At 44.9% G+C, this 19,243-nt stretch overlaps 1 protein-coding gene and 1 long non-coding RNA gene across 4 annotated transcripts in view; one reads left to right on the top strand and one right to left on the bottom strand.

The window, feature by feature from the left end:
* Positions 1-5,493, bottom strand: part of ATP2A2 (ATPase sarcoplasmic/endoplasmic reticulum Ca2+ transporting 2) — a 56,873-nt gene extending 51,380 nt beyond the window's left edge. For 2 of the 3 annotated variants that reach the window (XM_042234595.2, XM_012097784.5), the window contains exons 1-3: positions 4,751-5,493; positions 4,037-4,054; positions 3,868-3,950 (exon numbers count right to left, since the gene is read on the bottom strand). In XM_042234595.2, coding sequence (XP_042090529.1) covers positions 3,868-3,950; positions 4,037-4,054; positions 4,751-4,868 — 219 coding nt within the window. In that variant the 5' untranslated portion in view covers positions 4,869-5,493. Of the gene's footprint in view, positions 1-3,135; positions 3,951-4,036; positions 4,055-4,750 lie in introns of those variants that run through there. The other variant, XM_042234596.2, reaches the window with a different exon arrangement.
* Positions 5,494-5,664: 171 nt separating this feature from the next.
* On the top strand, positions 5,665-8,700 carry LOC121816943 (uncharacterized). Its single transcript, XR_006056673.2, has 2 exons — positions 5,665-5,794; positions 6,010-8,700. It is a non-coding gene; the product is annotated as an uncharacterized LOC121816943 (long non-coding RNA).
* The last annotated feature ends 10,543 nt before the right edge of the window (positions 8,701-19,243 follow it).

Below are 19,243 nucleotides of genomic sequence, written 5' to 3'. Positions count from 1 at the left end.
GGGCAACGATGATACACTCAAAATAAATAATTTTTTTAAAAAGAATGGTATGAATTAAGACTATATATTCTCTTCCAATCCAAAGTTTATGTGAAAACACTCAATATTTTCAGATTTGAGAATACAATCTTTTTAAAAATAAAACAAAAACCCCATAGACATTCACCTTCCAAACCATCTTTTAAACACAGGCTCTAAATAAATTACTTGAATCAATCAGTAAACTGCCCACTTTATCTCTCAAAATAATTAAAACACAGGAAAAATTTTAAATCACTACATTACCAAATACTTCTTGAATACATCTTATTAAGAAAGGCAAAGTAAATCAATTTCATGTATTTTGAAAATGCTATCAACACAAACTCATCCAGGTATTTCTTTTAACAAAAGCACTAACCTAGGTTCTAAAAGGAATTAATAGTCCCTTCAAAGGTTTCAGTAGGAAAAGACAAATTATTCAAATATAAACTAAAATTTGAGAAGTGTCTTGGTCTAAGAAAGCTTAATTAGCATTTTAGGGTCAATCTAAGTAGCTGAGATGGGGAAACAGGGGTGAAAGATAGAAAAAATTAGGCAAATTGTGTTACCACAGAGGACATGAGTCAGACAGATGAGACAAATAGTCCTCATGCTCACTTCCCTCAGGTAACCATAACCTTAGACACCTCTCCTGACTTCCCAATTTGAAAACTGCCCTCTTTCCGCATGACCCCCTATTCCACCACCACCCTCCTAGGCACCCACTTTTTCTCCACGGCACTCTCTCCAATCCAACAGATTATTAAATATTTTCATTTTTAATCTGTCTCCACTAGAACGTCAGCTCCACATAGGATACTGTATTTCCCTCCAAGCTGTATCCACAGTGTTCATGCTATGTACCTAAGATGCTCAATTCCTAACAAAGCAGTGAAGGGAGAAAAGAACAGGCAGTCCAATTAAGCAATCACGATGTGTTATATGAAAGGCAAAGTCGGTGAGCAAGGGGGATGGAAAGAAAAAGTGAAAGGAAAGGAAGGTACTGAATGTCAAGGAATTTCTAATGTTACTTCATATGCAACGGAGACACACAGCTCACTTCTTCCAACCCAAGGGACAAGTTAATTAAACTTTATCCATACAGGTCACAAGTGTAAAACATTAATGCTGTTCCCTACTTTTTGCATCAGCAAAATATTAACTTTGGTTAACAGTTTACTACTTAATTTGATATCTGAAATATGTCACTAAAGCCTAGTATTTAACTTGAGTAGAACCTGATAATGCATCATGTGTTGATTATAAACCTATTTGCTTCTCCAAAAGAACATGTACTTTTTACTGTTTTGCCTGATAAACGAACAGGAATCAACAAAATCAGATTCTTCACTGTCTGAGCCACCAGGGAAGCTCATAGGAATCAACTGATTATCACAAAAGATTCAGTGCTCTTTTCACAGATAAAGAAATGTGGAATGAAAAGGTCAAGTACAATGTAGCAATAGTCCCAATCCCCATGAAGAAAATCAACAGGTTTATATCCGCAATGTCTTCAAACAAATCAAAGAAAATTAAAGTCACAGTACTTCCTAAACAATAAACGTTTAAACTTTACTGTTTCTTTAGTCACTAAGTCATGTCCAACTCTGCAACCGCATGGACTGTAGCCTACCAGGCTCCTCTGTCCATAGGATTTTCCAGGCAAGAGTACCAGAGCGGGTTGTCATTTCCTTCCTCAGGGGATCTTTCCAATCCAGGGATCAAACCTGGGTCTCCTGCTTGGCAGGTGGACTCTTTTACCACTGAGCCACCTGGGAAGCCCAGACTTTTTTCTGTTTAGCAGCCCATAAAATAAAAACATAACACAGTTCATTTCCTAAGCAATAACTCCATGTGGTTACCTAAAAGGTAACTCAAACTTCAACTGAAAAATACAGACCTATGAAGCTATAAAAAGTCAACATCCTACCTTACAACAAAATTAAAGCATGTATTTAAAAACCCATTTGAGGAATTTCCTGGTGGTCCAGAGGTTAGGATTCGGCACTTTCACTACCAGAGATGGATTGGGGAACTAAAGTTCCCCTAGGACTTGAGGCACAGCTAAAAAAACAAAGTAAAAACTATATCATAATGCAAAGTATTAGTATAAAGTCACTCAAAACTGGCCACTCGAGATTCTATACAACTCAAACAGTCAATAGCCTGCCTACTGGAAGTAACGCCATTGATGTTCCAACACTGCCTTAAATCACACACACAAAATATCCCAATAAAAATTTAATCTTTGGATTGTATATACAGCACCTTATTAACTTCTAAGAGGTCCCCAATGACCTCACTGAAGCCCAGTATCAAAACTGCAAAACTTGAGATTTTAAAATTATGTAGCCAGCTTAAACATAAGCATTATACTAACTCAAACACATTAGTTGTTTTGTCCCATGACAATGTAGAAACTAGCTAAACAGCACTATTCTTTGAATTGGTAAAGTAGCAGCCACTAACTGAGAATTTTTTTTTTAACCAAGAAAAAACAGACACACATAAGATACAGAGTGATTAACTCAGGATGCTGCATGAGTTGCTATGATACTCTCTTAATTTTCTTCAATGAAAACCATAGAAAACATTTGTGAGGAATTAATTATTAATGGCTACACATCACTTGGCTAACATGGCATAATATATGGCAGTCTCATGGCAGAATTTGAGAAATTTCAAAAAAGCTCACCTCTTGCCAATTTTTTTCCTTCACCTAAAGTAAACAAATGCTCATTGCTTCATGTATTTAGTTCTCAAAATAGCCCTCTGGAGTAAGGTTGTCAATAAAGACTGAGGTAGATCCCTGAGGCTTGCATGCATCTTTTGCAAACACACAAAAAAGAAACCCTGTAGCTGTGTCAAGTTTGCAAAGCCTGAAAAAAGTTAGCACATTTCTCATCCTGGTTTTTATAAGAATAAAATACTGTACTTTAAAGAACAAAAGGCATCTCTTGTTAGGATTAAGAACATCTGTGTCCTATTCATGACCATTTTTAGGAAAACTTGGAGGTCCACTGCTCATGAGAAAAAAAATGCAATAAAACGTTAATGCTGAACAGAAAAAAAAAACTGTAAGAATCTAGAATTATCCTTTTCAATGCCCATCACCTTTCTTCTGCTGTTTGCATTTCACCAGTTTCTTAGCAACCATACAGGACTCAAGCCGGTAAGCACACACAGAACATGAAAAAACAATGTTTTTTTTTCTTTTAAGATCTAGAACCAATTGTACTAAACCTTATTCTCTCAATCTAGGAGCCACTCAAGACGGGGGTCCAATTTAGATAAATATACTACCCTAAAGGTCAGTGACCAAATTTGGTCAACAGTGGTGCCATCACTGCCGTCATCATTCTTGTCACTGTCAGAAACAACTGTCACCTTGCCATTACCAGGAAGGGAGAGCAACTGGAATATTCCTTTTGTAAGTTCTATTTACAGACTACAAAGAGCCCATCATCATCTTAGTATGATCTTACACAACGGAAGAACCCAAAACAGAAAAAGCCTTCCAATAAGCAACTTTTAGATATTAAAAACTGATAAACCACAAGAATTTATAAAGACCCTACCTGCCACATTTGGCAACAATTTCTAAATGGACTGCAAATGTCAGGCATTCATTTATTTTCTGTACAGGAATGGCGTGTTCTATTTATAATTTTCAAATACCTAGGGTATTTTTAAAAAAAACAACCAAAAACCCAAAACCAAAAACAAGAAAACACAGCTTAAATCTCCAAATAAAATGTTCTCACTCAATAGCTAGATATTTCCTGCTTTTTCATCTAAGGTATAGTCTCAACTTTGGGGAAAGAAAAGAAATTTCTTTATACTTACAAAAGATATACATGCTGCCAACAATAAAATTCTAACTAGTAAGTCTTCAAACTGCTCAATCACAAGTTCCAGCAAGGTTTTTCCTGTTAGAAAGAAACATATTTGTTGTAAATGTCATCTTAAGATCAGCATGGCGAGGGGGCAGAAAAAACATGTTAAGATTACTTACCTTCTTCAGCCGGTAACTCTGTAGAAATTCATCAGGCAACGTGTCAAGAGAAGGAAAAGAAAAAAAAATTTAGCACTCTTTCCAAAAAGAATTACTAAATTATCACTGTCTTTGAAAGATGCACCTAGATGTAGGAACATTCAACAGTATTTAATAGAAACCATATCAAAATGCTACCCCAAGAAAATATGCAATACTTGCTGTACTGATCTACTCTGAAACGTGAAATCTCATCAATACCTAAGCAGGGTTTCTGAAACAAGGAGTCATTTCAGCCCTGTCATCACTTCTGCCAGATGTGTAACTTTGGGTAGTAGAATGGTCAGAGGCATTCTCAACTACAGCGACGCCTCATAAACCGGCTAGGGACGAGAAAATGTCTCGCAGGGCTCAACCCAGATGCAGGAGGCTCATCCCTCCCTCTGCCGGGGCCAGCTGCTGCTGGTAAAGAGCCGCCGAGCTAGCTGCGTGCGGTAGAAGGTCAAGGGCTGGAGCCACGCGGATGTCGAGACGAGGCGCAGACCCGACCTCGGTGCCCCCCGCCTGCAACCCCTCTTCTGCGGGGCCAGCGCGCGGGCTCAACCCGTCGCTTGCAGCCCTCGGCGGGCGCGGAGCCGAGACCCACGAGGTGGAGCCCGGTCAGCCATCTTTCCTGGCTCTCGGGCCCGCGCCGAGCCTCGCGGGGCCCCTGCAGCCCCGGCGCCGGGTACCTACCGTTGGAGCCCCATCTCTCCTTGAGCTTCTTGACCTGCTCCAGGCTCAGGCCGGTGCTCTCGTTGACGCCGAAGTGGCCCAGCACTTCCTCCACCGTCTTTGTGTGCGCGTTCTCCATGGCTGCGGGGGCCCGGCCGGCCTCGCCTCCAGTCCCCGCGGCCTCTTCGTCTCCGCCTAGCACTCGGGCCGCGGGCTCGTGCCACCCCGGGCGCCCAGGCGCGGACTGGTCTCTCCCCCTCCTTCTCCTCCTCCGGCCGCTTCCGCCTCGTTGGGCGCTGAATCACCCCGCGCCCCCTCCCCCAGACAACCGCCCCTCTCGCTGTCCGGCCCTCGCCGGTGCCCGCCCCGGGCACAGCTGGACGGTGGGCGGGGGGGGGGGGGTCCTGACCCTCCCTCCCCTCGTCAGAAGGGAGGGCCTCCTTCACCCTCAACCGCCCGCCGGGAGTGCAGGCCGCGGCCCCGAAGCCCCCTCCCCGTTCTCCAGTGGTGATTCTCAGCCCCGCCCGGGCCGGAGGAGGGGGTGCTCTGCCGACCCTTGAGAGCGGAACGGAGCGAGGGAGGCGAGCCGGCGGGATGGTGCGCGGAGCGCTCGCCTAGTCCCCTCAGCTCTGCACCCCCGACAGTAGCTGAGGAAACTGCGGCTGAGGAGAAGGAGGTGGCGTCGGGGACGGCTCCGCGGCGGCTGCTCTAATAGCATTTATCCGCGGCTGCCTCCCCTCTCGCCGCCGCCGCGGCATGTGGACGCCGCTCATTGGCCAAGCGGGCCCAGCGCGGCGCGGGCGGCGCGGCCCCGCCCCCTCCCTCCGGAGCCCTCCCTCCCGCGCGACTGGCGCCCACGCGGCCGCGCAAGCCCCGCCCCCTCCCGCGCACCGCCCCCAGGAACCCGGATCGAGGCCTGAGCGCGCCGCGCCCGCGCACTGCAGCCTGCGGCCGTCTCTTCGGCGGAGCGCGAGCTCACGGCCTCTTTTTGGCTCTTGAGGATCACGATTCCTACCCGGCTCAACCACCTGCAGACGTAGAAGCCAGGAGGGTGGAGGGCTCACGGTGCGCTTGCTGCACTCGCTGCCCCTAGGGAACTGCCTGCCCTTCAGAATCGGTCTCGGGTTGGGGGTGGGTGACCGGGAAGGCGAGGCCGAAGAACCTATGAACTCGGTCCGCGGAGAGCTTCCGGAAGCGTGCTAGGGTTGGTGTCCTTGGCTCGCTCCCTCGCCCTCCGCCCCCAGGGTCGCGCTCTGCGTCCCTAACCTTATATCTTTCAGAGCCCCTCTCAGGAACGGAGGAGAGGAATTCCGCAGTTCACATCCCACGCGGCCAAAATCCCTCATCTGTCGCTTCGGGAACACCGCATCCCACACCCCTTGCCGAGAGCTCCACCGCATGCAAATAACCAGCCCTACCCCAGCGCCTTCTGTGCTCAGAGGGAATCCCACTCTGGGGAGAGGAAGAAGGAGGTTTTATTTTATCCTTAATACCCCACACAGCTTTTGATACATAGAAGTCACAGTTTACACTACTGTAACTTAAATAAGCCAGAGTTGAGCTAGAAGGTGCGTTGCTTGGACATTAATCAGGCTATTTTTATTTTCTAGACTCCCACTTTCGTTGGTAGCAGAAAAAAGGGACTTTAACCCAAAATCTGCTCTTAAACCGCAGATACTTGCTCTAGAGGTCTGCAGAAAACCCACGTCAACAAAGACCTACTGTATAGCACAGGGAACTCAATAGTCTGTAATAACCTATATGAGAAAACAATCTGACAATAAAGCTATAAAACTGAATTACTTAACTGTACACCTGGAACTAACAGCATTGTAAATCAACTGTATTCTAGTTTAAAAATAAATTTAAAAAAATTTTTAAAAACTAGCATCAAGATAAAGAGAATTTTGCTAATATAAAAAAAATTAGACTATTGGGACTTCCTTGATGGTCCAGTGGGTAAGTAAGACTCCATACTCCCAATGTAGGCAGTCCAGGTTCCATCCCTGGTCAGGGAACTAGATTCCCCCATGCTGCAATTAAAGATCCAGAATGCTGCAACTAAGACCCCGTGCCGCCAAATAAACAGACTGTTTAACAGAGAAAAAGACCTCATTGAATTCAGGAGCAAAAAGTGAACATATTCGCATCACAGAGCAATTTTCTTAAGGGACCCTGTAGCAGGATGAAGCATGTAGTCCAGTTTTGTGTTTGGCTATGATGTACCATCCACACCAGGCAAAGCTGAACAAAAATCACCTCAGCTGTCCCACATGGCTCAACCTCAGGACCTAAGTAAGTGTTAGTCGCTCAGTCGTGCCCGACTCCTTGCGACCCGATGGACTGCAGCCCACCAGGCTCCTCTGTCCATGAGATTTTCCAGGCAAGGATACTGGAGTGGGTTGCCATTTCCTTCTCCAGGGGATCTTCCCAACCCAGGGATCAAACCCAGGTCTCCTGCACTGCAGGCAGATTCTTTACTGACTGGGCTACAAGGGAAGCCCTAAGATAAAGTCCTTTAACAGACGCAAATCACAGTGCATTACCGGGTTGAAAAAAGTCAGGCAGGTCATTTATTTCCAAGGTGTGGAGGCTGGTATGCAGTTTTGGTTGATACTTGGAAAAGGACCAACAAAACCCTACACCAAACAAACAAACAAAAATTCTAGTGTATGGCAGTGCACTAAGAGAAACAAGGTAGAAACTGGTTAGGTCACAGGAATGGAGCCTCTTGCAGGAGGAACAGGTGACTGCATGGTGGGGGTGTCGTAATGGAGGGCTGGGGGTTCTTTTCTTTCTCAAACCAGGTCTGCTCCACTTCTTACCCATTCTGCCTCACCCCGGTGAGAGTAGAAAGGCAAGAGGATTGTTAACCTCAGTCTGGAGATTATCTCAAGCATTTGACTTTGGATCCATGGCTTGGTCTCTGCTTGGAGTTGTCAGCACTTCTGCTTCTTGAGAGGCTCCTGATCAGGGCTTTTGTGCTGAATGCTGTTCCCCAGATCTTCCAGCTTCTTGTTCCATGTTATCTTTCAGATCTCAGTTTACATGTTACCTCCTCAGAGATATCTTGACTGACTACTTAAAGGGCTATGGCTACCCTCCCAGGTCACACTGGCTATCACATTGTTTTATTTTCTTCACAGCACTTACTGCTGATGTGTTTTCTGCTTAGCTGTTTACTGCTTGTTTCCTCCTACTAGGATGTAAGCTCCATGAGAACAGGAGCTTGTCTACCTTGTCCATCATTAGGGTGCAGAAGACCCCTGGTATATATCATTTATAGAATGCCTATTGTTAGAGTGAATGACAGAGTTCCCACCATCCCTGATCAGTGACTTGCAAAGGGCCGGGCCATGGGAGGGCCCCAGCAAGTTTTTGCTGAACTCAAGTTTATTGATTTCCAACTAGTGAAATAAACAGGTTGTTGTGTTAGTCGCTCAGGTGTGTCTGACTCTTTGTCCTCACCAGGATTCTCTGTCCATGGAATTCTCCAGGCGAGAATATTGGGGTGGGTTATCATGCGCTTCTCCAGGGGATCTTCCTGACCCAGGGATAGAACCTGGGTCTTCCGCATGTCAGGCATTCTTTACCATCTGAACCACCAGGGAAGCCCTGTCGCCTCATGTGAATGTGAAGCTTAGGTTTAAAGCAAACGAAAACAAAGCGAAGCAGCATTATAGGTTTCTCAGAGACAAGCATATGTGTAAGTTCACATTGGTAGTGTTACCAGACTGTTCTTTGCAAGTCTATTTCCTGGAGGCTGGAATACAGATATTCCTCAACTTACCATGGGATTATGTCCTGATAAACCCATCATAAGCTGAAAGTGTCATAAGTCAAAAATGCATGTAATACACATAATATGGGCTTCATAGCTTAGCTTTCAATGTGCTCAACACACATTAGCCTACAATTAGGCAAGATCACCTAACACAAAATCTATTTTATAATAAAGTATTGAATATCTCTTATAATTTATTTAAAGTGAAAAACAGAATGGCTTTAAGTGTATCTGTTTACTCTTCATGATCTGCATGGCTAATTGGGAGCTGCAATTGGCTGCTGCTGCCCAGCATCTTGAGAGAGTATGATAGTGTGTATTGATGGCCTGGGAAAAGATCAAAATTCAAAATTTGTTTTTTGCTGAATATGTATTGCTTTCACATCAGCATAAAGTCAAAAAATTATAATTCAAATCATCATGAGTCAGGAATTGTCTGTATTCCCTTAAACTGAAACAGTGTGCTTTTAAGCCTGGGCTTGGCCCTTTCTATGTCATATATCAATTATGCCCTTGGTTCCTCAACCCAATGGTGTCGCTAAAATATGTTGTTTAGAGGTTGCCAAAATTTAGCAAAACATAGCCTTCCAAAGGCAGACAGATGCAGTTACTCTTATGTAGAAATCGACTTATGCTCAATAGATTTTATACACATACTTCTTGCTAATAAGGTTAAGCAAAACAAGAATGGGTTTCAGAAATAGTTTAGAAATAGACCCTTGAACAATACAGGTTTGAACTGTGTGGGTCCACATATATTCAGCTTTTTTTTCCTATAGTGAATACTGGAGTACTGCATTATCTGTGGTTGGTGGAATCCTTGGATTTGGAACTATGGATGTGGAGGAACTGTGTGTGGGGACCAAGTCAGATTTTCCACCTCATAAAGGGTGGACACTCCAAACCCTGTGTTGCTCGAGTCAACTGTACTTTATCTCTCTCGCTCTCTATATATATATATGTATATATGTATATATATATATATATTTTTTTTTTTTAACCAAGGGCTGTAGGTATATTCAATCAGTTAGGAGCAGAGAAACTGTGATTCAGAAAGATGCATCATTTGACCAAAGACCCTCAAAGGAATTAATAAAGGAGGATATTAGCTGGTAGTAGGCATGCATGCTTAGTTGTGTCTGTGTGTCTGACTCCTTGCGACCTCATTGACTGTAGTCCATCAAGTTCCTCTGTCCATGGAATCTTCCAGGCAAGAATACTGGAATGGGTTGCCATTTCCTACTCCAGGGGATCCTCCCAATCCAGGGATAGAACCAGCATCTCCTGTGTCTCCTGCATTGGCAGGTGGATTCTTTACCACTGTGCCACCTGGGAAGCTGGTAGTAGGCAGGCTGGTTTAAAAAGCTAGGTAGAGACTTCCCTGGTGGTCCAGGGACTAAGACTTGAAGCTCCCAATGCAGGGGGCCCAGGTTCGATTCCTGGTCGAGGAACTAGATTCCACATGCCACATCTAAAGATCCCACATGTGTGCCTTGTAAATCTTTTCAGTTGTGTCCGACTCTTTGGGACCCTGTAGATGGTAGCCCCTGGCTCCTCTGTCCATGGGATTCTCTAGGAAAGAATACTGGAGTGGGTTGCCATTTCCTTCTCCAGGGGATCTTCCTGACCCAGGGATCTGCTGCAACTAAGACCCAGCACAGCCAAATAAATAAATATTAAGAAGAAGGAAAAAAAAAAAAAAAAGCTAGGTAGACATAAAAGGCCCAGTAGAAAAAAATGACATGCCAACTTCCCAACGCTCTACAACCCTCTCATAAGACAATGGAGATGGTAAAAGGTAGTCTGTTCCATATTTGGACAGCTCTAATCATTAAAGCAGTTTCATTCTGGGCTGAATCCACCTCCCACTAGCCAACTTCATTGGCTCTTTTTTAACCCTCTGGAGTAACTCTGAATAAGTTTAATCTCTCCTCTGTGTGAGATCCCTTCCAGTATTTCAACGTATTTATCATGCTCTGTGAGTCTCTTCTCTCAAGTAAAAAGAACTGCTCAATCTCTGAGCTGTGATGTGTATAGCAGGAGTCTGCAGCCCCTCAGCATCCTTGTCGTCCTGTCGTGGAGACACCCAGCACTGAAGACAGGATCTCGCAGTGGAGTTATCACTGTCCACTTTTGTTTCCATGCTTTCTCCTGTACATTGTTGATTTGTGTGAACAATCAATTCAAAAATGAGTCCTGTGTATATAAACTGGAGTCATTTAATCTTCCCATTGTCTACTTGCACTGTTGATCATTTTAAACCCAGGTACTGAACTCCAACTGTAATGGAATGTCTTCCTGTTCACTTGGCCCATCTTTGCAGTCCAGTGTGGTCTTTGGCGTCTTCATCTTCAAGGGATGTTTTAGCTGTATGCCCCAACTTTGGTTACACACAACTTTGATAAGCATGGCTTCTGTCAACTGGTGTAAACCAACTTGACTACAGGTTCCAAAGTCAGGAAAGTGAAAATCTTATAACACACTCTCTTGCCTCATTTTGCGTAACATGTTATACAGATCATTCTTTTGGTTGTACATCTGATGTAGTCAGCTTGACTTGAGGATCATGACATATGAAAAATACATGTTTACATACTAGATCAGAACTGGTACACTAAGGTGTTTACACTGAAAGGTAAGTGGGAATTAAAGCCATCCAACTTTGTTACGTCTGCTGTCTCTTAGTGACTCTGGAACACAAGCTCACGGAGTGGAATGCCAGGCAAAATCGCCTGTGCTATTACATTCTATGTTATGTAAATTGTTAAGCAGCCCTCCATGGGCTTACAAGGACTGCAGTTGCCCAGCTTTACAACCAAAGAAAGAGCCCAGAGTCAGCAACAGAGACATCTGTGGTTTAATGGATGGGGGAGCTTACACATCTGAAGCAAGGTCCTAGAGCGACACCCTCACTGTGTGCCACAGATGGCAGGCAGGACATGGTGGCAGTCTTCGCTCCCAAGGGGAATGGGAGATTGATGTCAGGTTGACTTACTAGTTACCAGGGAAACCAGCAGAGGGACATGCTCCTCACCACCCCTTTGATAAGCCAGCACAGGCTAGGGGCTCGGGCAACTACGTAGGAAGGTCAATCCTGTGCATGGGGCTTAGGTGAAGCTGGTGCTCGTAGGACAGGAGCAAGAGAACAGACATCATGAGCGGCCTGACCATACATAAAGTCTCTCAAGGTAATTATGGGATGTATGGGATGTTAGTCCACTGTATTATTATCTAGCCCACCTTTCTGGTCCATAAGGACTTGACGAGAGGACTCTGTCAAATGTGTTGCTAAGATCTAGTTAAATTTTCTGCAACAGTCCACAGTCTAGTGATCTTTTCAACGAAATGTGTCCAGTTTGGCGTGGCTTGTGTTACTGATCATATGTCAGTGCCTAGCGACCACTTTTTCTACATGCCCAGATTGTAGCTTTAACATCTGAGAATTTGCCAAACAGACTGTCTTTTCCAGAATTTGGCCCTCTCCCATTAATAAGCATTCTTTTGATGGCTAAGTGTCAAAAAAACTCCAACTGATTAGCTTATGCTTATGAAAAAAGAACTTATTGGGAAGTAGATCCAATTCTGAACAGTTTGATCCAGGTGCTCAAATAAACTAACAGATTCTCTCTCCATCTCTTCACTGTGCTGTTTTGCTTTGCTTTTTTACTATCTTGAGAGCTCTTTCCAGGTGGTAGCAGATATGAGCCCCAGCATCTTCAGTTTACAGTCCACGAGTTTAGCAGTCTCAATGGAAGGACAGGGCTAATAGTTTCTCTGGGTCACGTGTCCACCCCTGGAAGCAGGGACTGTGGACAGCTCCATCTGAACTACATGGACAGAGAGTGGGGGAGAAGTGGGTCCTCAAGGCTGTGGTTTTCAAGCTTTGGTGTGTATCAGGGGGTTTGGGGGGGAGGGGCAGTGGTGTGGGTGGTGTGCTCCAGAATTCTCAGTCATTAGGTCTGGGATGGAGACCAAGAATTTGCATTTCTAACAAGTTCCCAGGTGATGTACATGCTGTAAGGACCCACACCCTGAAAAGCAATAGCCCAGAGGGAGGTCTTGGTGCTATTACCAGAAGGAGAGGAACAGATTTTGGGCTAGCAAAATGAAAGATGTCTACTTCACTGAGAAAAGTCAAAGATCAAACAGGTTGAGGGGAATCGGAGGTAAAGAGCACGGAGTGCTGGAAATCTTGTTTGGAGACACCCTGTATTCTTCCATGGTACCTTTCAATTTCATCTGCCCTATGTCCACCACAACCTCCCCTCCAATTCTAAGCTCCTGTCACACTGGACCATTATCTGCTCCTCCGAACCTTTGCTCAGGCTGTTCCTGCTGCTTGGGCATGCCTAGTGAACACCAAGATGAAGGCTCAGATCCCACCCCATTGGAGCAGGCTTCCCTGATAAGGATCCTCTCCATCACTTCCAACCTCACCACCTAGAAAATTAGTTGTGCCTTCTTCTGTGTCCCTCGGGGATCACTCAACTCTAGTATAGTAACTTAGGTTTAATTTCTATATCTCTGGCTGATCCTTTTCAGTCCTCTTCTCATGCACTTCCCCCTCTCCCACTCAACCTGAGATGTGCAGTGTCCTGTGATTGATTAGCCTTCTTCCTCACCTGAATCTTGCCATAGGTCCACTGGTTTCAGTTCAGTTCAGTCGCTCAGTTGTGTCCAACTCTTTGTGACCCCATGAACCGCAGCACGCCAGGCCTCCCTGTCCATCACCAACTCCTGGAGTTCACCCAAACCCATGTCCATCGAGTCAGTGATGCCATCCAACCGTCTCATCCTCTGTCGTCCCCTTTTCCTGCCCTCAATCTTTCCCAGCATCAGGGTCTTTTCAAATGAGTCAGCTCTTTGCATCAGGTGGCCAAAAGTATTGGAGTTTCAGGTTCAACATCAGTCCTTCCAATGAACACCCAGGATTGATCTCCTTTAGGATGGACTGGTTGGATCTCCTTGCCATCCAAGGGACTCTCAAGAGTCTTCTCAAACACCACAGTTCAAAAACATCAATTCTTTGGCACTCAGCTTTCTTTATAGTCCAACTCTCACATCCATACATGACCACTTGAAAAAACATAGCCTTGACAGACCTTTGTTGGCAAAGTAATGTCTTTGCTTTTTAATATGCTGTCTAGGTTGGTCATAACTTTTCTTCCAAAGAGTAAGTATCTTTTATTTCATGGCTTCAGTCACCATCTTCAGTGACTTTGGAGCCCAGAAAAATAGTCAGCCACTGTTTCCACTGTTTCCCCATCTATTTGCCATGAAGTGATGGGACTGGATGCCATGATCTTAGTTTTCTGAATGTTGAGCTTAAACCTCACCAAAATATTGATGTCCATTTGTATGTCCAGATCCCTAAGCCCAGTTATCTCACTTTGACATTTAACTGGGACTTGTCATCTGAGAATGACAAATGTGATGGATGGGGCAACCCTCTCTCTGAGAAGTGAGCCATGAATTATTAATGTTACATTCATTTGCATATTCAGAGCTGAGAAGAACAGCATCTGGGGCAGAAAGAAAAGCACAGGGGACAAACACACATGAATAGTACTCTTACAGTACTTATTCATCTGATTATAAACTCCAGGGGAGCAGGGATCATATGCATTTAGGGCATATGCACAGGGACTTCCCTGGAGGTCCAGTGGTTAGGATTCCATGCTTCTACTGCAGGGGCACAGGTTCAATCTCCAGCTGGGGGACTAAGATTCCATAAGCCATGGCATGGCCAAAAAGAAGAAAAAGGGATATATGCAGTGATTGGGCTTGCCTGGTAACTCAGATGGTAAAGGATCCACCTGGAATACAGGAGATCCCTGGGTTGGGAAGATCCCCTGGAGAAGGAAATGGCTGCCCACTCCAGTATTCTTGGCTGTAGAATCTCATGGACAGAGGAGAATGGCGGGCTACAGTCCATGGAGTTGCAGAGAGTCAAATACACCTGAGCAACTAAGCACGCATGCACAGTGACGAATGAACTCATGATATTTACTTGCCTTAAGGACTTTGAGGGTCCCTTGTGTCCCCAGTGCCTGGCACAGTGTGGGGGCCCTGTGGCAAGTACACAGTACATGTCTATATACCACATCAATTAACAAGGCCCTTCACTTCCTTTGCTATTACTGTTCTGGGGGAAAAAAAAGTTGCCATTTAAAAAAAAAAAAATTAAGGAAAAGAAACCCATACAGCACAGTGCCAAAGTACTGTGGAATGGTTTTCAAAACCAAAGCTCCCTGATGGGATAATGTAGTTTAAATATAGCAGCTATTTTCCCCTCCAGTCGGTTTGTTCTTTGATTTTTGTGGAAAGATTTCAAAAGTTCTCCTCCACTGCTCTCCTTCCTCAACCCCCAACCACCCTACCCCACCCCACCCCGCAGCGTGCTCAGACCTTAAACAGCAAAACACTTAAAATGCAGAGATGACAGGGCCTCCTGAGCCTGGTAGAAAAATGAACGGTGATTAAATGCAATTTTTAATTTTAAATGATGAGTTACTCTGGCTCTGCCTTCCCCGCCGGGGCGCCAGCATGTTGCTTTAGCAGTAGTGGTGGCACAGTGAGCAGGTAGAGTTTCTGTTGGACATGGATTCAAGGACTGTGAATGTAGCGGATAGGTTGCAATGGACAAATTCCTAGAACAGGATCTCCGTTCCCAAGTTGACCAGCCTGCTCCCTGGATGTCTCACAATAGGAAAAAAGGGAGGGGGTATGTGGAGGTGGCAGAGGCATGTTGGGTCTCCTACTGTGATCCCGCTGGAGTTACCTGATAGTTTACAAAAGCTCCCAGGAGGCTGGCTGCCCTCCCAAGTCACCTTGTGATTCTCTTCTGATTTGGGAGAGGGGAAGGGAGGGGGACACTGAGTATCTGGAGGGAAGATTGACTGACGAGCCTGATCCACTCCATCTGGGACGATGCATCATGGCCCCACCTGGCTCCAGCAGCCTGCTGAGGCCGAGGCAATGATCCTCTCCCGAACACCCCCACCTCTCTGGTCCCTCTGCAGCCTGCCCAGCCTTCATCTTCCCCTGAAAGGAGACGCTCTCAGCTTCTCTCATTTGTAAGACTTCCCCTCACTTCCTAGGCCTTGCCTTCTTTTCCACAGTCCCTTGGTTCCTTTCTCCCACCCGGGGCTCCTCTCCATCTGCCAACCCTCTGTGAGGTGGGGTTGACAGCCCACCTGTCAAGTGCCCTCCTGTGGGCGCCCTGGGGACAGCCCTGTCAGTTCATTAGTCCTCTGGCACCACTCAGATCTTGTCCTGGTTTGGAGACCGATACATCCATTGTAAGGTCCTGTCGTGTCTCACTTGCTGGAGTCCAGAGCTAAAGACAACCGCCTCCCATTCTCTTAGCTGCTTGCCATCTCCAAGGGTGGTAGGATCAAGACACCTGCTCTAGTCATCAGGCTTAACATGTGAAACTTCTCAGGTGGGTCCAGTCTGCTAGATGGGGGCTGGGTGGAGTAGAAGAAAGCAGAAGCTTGGCCCGAGTTGTTTGCAAACATCAGACGTTTCTCTTCCATGACTCATCAGAGGAGAGCAGAGTCCTCCCTCTTCCTGGAATGAAGCAAACCCATGGCCAACTCCTACCTCCATCCGACCCCCCAAATAAAACCACCCACATATAAAGTTTTGGCCTCAGAAATCAGATCCCCCACCCCCACCCCAAGGATCTGACATGGCAGCTTGGAGAGGTGGGCATTTTGAAGCTTCAGAAGAACAGCCTTCTAAGAGAATTCTCTGACCGGAGAAAGAGGTGGCTGCAGAAGCAGCCTGGTGACTTGAAAGCAAAGAAAGTGCATGTGTAGTCGGGATGGGTCTTTTCAAGAAAAGCACTTTTACCACCCTCTCTGTCACTTTCCCCAACCTTTCTGTTTAGTAGCTTTCTTAATACAAAACCTGGGATAGACAACATTTGGGTCGGTCTAGTCCAGCTTGATTTCAGTGGTGGTAGGTACAAAGGTTCTGGAAAAAAGAAATAGGCAGATACAGATAAAAAGAAAGGAAAGGAGACAAAAAGGAAGACGTCATTCATCAGACCCTTATTTGCCAAGCATGTGATGTTGTTGTCTCACTCCATCCTCAGGACAAGCCTGTCTGGTAGGTATCATTATCATTTCTGTTTTCCAGACACTGATGGCTGATTCTCAGAGAGGTTAAGTCATTTGTAGAAGTCATACAATTAGAAATCACCATTCAATAAACAGTGTGGTGGGAATAGAAGATTTGGTGTACAGAGAAGAGTTAGATTGGAGCTATTCCTCACACCATGAAATGCAATCAATTTTGTATGGGAGAGAGAGTTAAGCAGTGGGGGTGGGGTGGGGGGAGGAAAACACTTAAAAGAAGCAACAAATCCATACATGTGTGAAAGGGAGATAAATTCATAAGTACTTCAGATAAAGGAACGTTTTAAATTTGCATAACAAAGTGTTATGAAACAAACTGAGGGAATATATGCATAGAGGTTTTTTTAAAAAATATAAATTTATTTATTTTAATTGGAGGCTAATTACTTTACAATATTGTATTGGTACCTACAGAGTTTTGAAAAAAACTAGATGAAAAAACTTTTCCTGCCAGGAGTCTCAGTCAATGACTGCATAGAAGCACACAGAGAAAGACATAGGCACAGAGGTCTCAACTGGTGCAAGTATCTCTGTGGCTGGTCCCTGGACCAGGTTAATTACCTGGTCCCAGATCAGGCCCACTAAGGTAAGGGGAGGAGATCATTCTGCAGAACTACATCGTCCCCAGGGTGGGGAAGGGATGGCTGATTAATTCATTGCACAGGGAGCTGAGAAACAGGCAAAGCAGAAAGTTACATCTGCTGAAAACTGCACAAGACGGCTTCTGCCAGCAGAATGCAGTGACCTGAGCTGGAACTCTGCCAGGACAGTGGGATTAGATTCCCAAGCGCTGGCCAAAATGGGCCCTGGGATTTTTATTTTTATTCGTTTTCCATTACAACTGCACGGCAACGCAAACAAGCCCCAAAACAACGTGAGCCACCGAGAGTCATTTTTCCTCTGTGGGGTGCCATCCCGATACCACACAAGCTGTTGACCTTATCTCCCTGAAGTTTAGAATTGACAGTTTGATTACTCACTTCCCTACCAACGATAATGGAAGAAAGGCGCAATTGCCCAACTAAAGCCATGTGCACAGAAAAAAGGGATCTAAAGCAAGACCTGCACACGGAGCCCCTTGTAACCAAGAATAAAAACTTGAGAAGTCAGTGGAAATCTAAGAAAAGTTAGGTCTAGTTCTTCCAGTCTTGCAAGATCGGGGGCCGTGGACACTGGGATTGAAAGATACCTGATTGCAGGCAAATGAATGTCAATTACGAAAGAGTGTGGGGTGGGGAGGGAAGGGAAAGGGCTTAGTATTAGACATCAGACTAGTGACTCTCTCAGAGGGTACTTTGTACACATATTTTTATATTTTTGACTACAGACATATAGATCCCAAAACAATTTTGCAAACTGTACTATTTTGCATTTTTTAGCTTGCACATAAACCTCCCCAGTTCTGTGCATGTCCCGCATTTGGCTTTCTTTTACTCACCGTTACGGAGCTGTTTCTTATGGAGCTCCAGTTATCTCACTTGTGCTGCTATGCCACTACCTATATTTTTTAAATAAACAAGTAAAAAAACACAGATAAAGCTGAGATCCTAATTGCTCCCTTTCTTCTAGAGTCCATCTTATACATAGTTTCCAATGTTAGGTTTCCCAGATAAAATCAAAGATGAGGATTCCACTTTCTCTCTTCCCAAAACACTTAACTCTGTTTGTTTTTTCCTCTGCTTTCAAAACTGATGAGATTTCATTTAAAGCTGCCAAATTTTACACTGCAGGTACCTGTACATAGACTGTCTGGTTTGCACTGTAGAGAATTCATCTTTGTGTAACAGTCAGGTCCTATCCCCAATTTCAGACTGAGAATGCTGCTTGAAGAAAGCGGAAGTCAGCATTGCCATGGGGTCTGGCACTGTAGGGAACTTGGCTGATGACAATTTCTCGACTATCAGGCTTTTGATAGAGTCTTAATATTAAAAGAGAATCAAGAAAAACCTGCAGGTCAGCAGGAATTTTTCACTCACCTACACCCTCCTTTCCCATTGGGAATATTTCAGTTATCTGAAAGGCAGAATGCCCAGATATCTGCATACAAACTTTCCTTTTGGTCTTTCCTCTGAGCTACTACAATAATTCTTATGCTTTAGTTTGCCTGAGAAATACTGTATAGGAGGGTTGTTTACATTAAATCATATATTTTACACTTTTTGGCAATTGAGACTTTCAGGGGTGTTTTCTTGCTTGAGTTTTTTTTGGCTGTGCTAGGTCTTCCTTGTGGGGCACAGGCTTCTCTAGTTGTGGTGAAAGGCTATAGCTGCCCCATGGCATGTGGGATCTTAGTTTCCTGACCAGGGATCAAACCCGGGTCCCCTGCACTGCAAGACGGATTTTTAACCACTGGACCACTGGGGAAGTCCCCAGGAGTGGTTCTGACTATAGTTAGTTTTCACTTTGCTTGTCATATATATGATGTCTTTCCTTTAAGTTTTCAGTAAATGCTGCTGCTGCTGCTGCTAAGTCGCTTCAGTCGTGTCCGACTTGTACAATTGTTATTTTTGAAGTATATAACAAAAATTTGCAAAAATAGTGGAAGGACAAAATTGATCTGTGGTATCATGGAAAACGGCGAGTATG

This window comes from Ovis aries, chromosome 17, assembly GCF_016772045.2.
Source record: "Ovis aries strain OAR_USU_Benz2616 breed Rambouillet chromosome 17, ARS-UI_Ramb_v3.0, whole genome shotgun sequence".
Taxonomy (NCBI): Eukaryota; Metazoa; Chordata; class Mammalia; order Artiodactyla; family Bovidae; genus Ovis; species Ovis aries.
The sequence above is the reverse complement of the archived record's forward strand: the minus strand, read 5'-3'. Positions and strand labels throughout refer to the sequence as shown.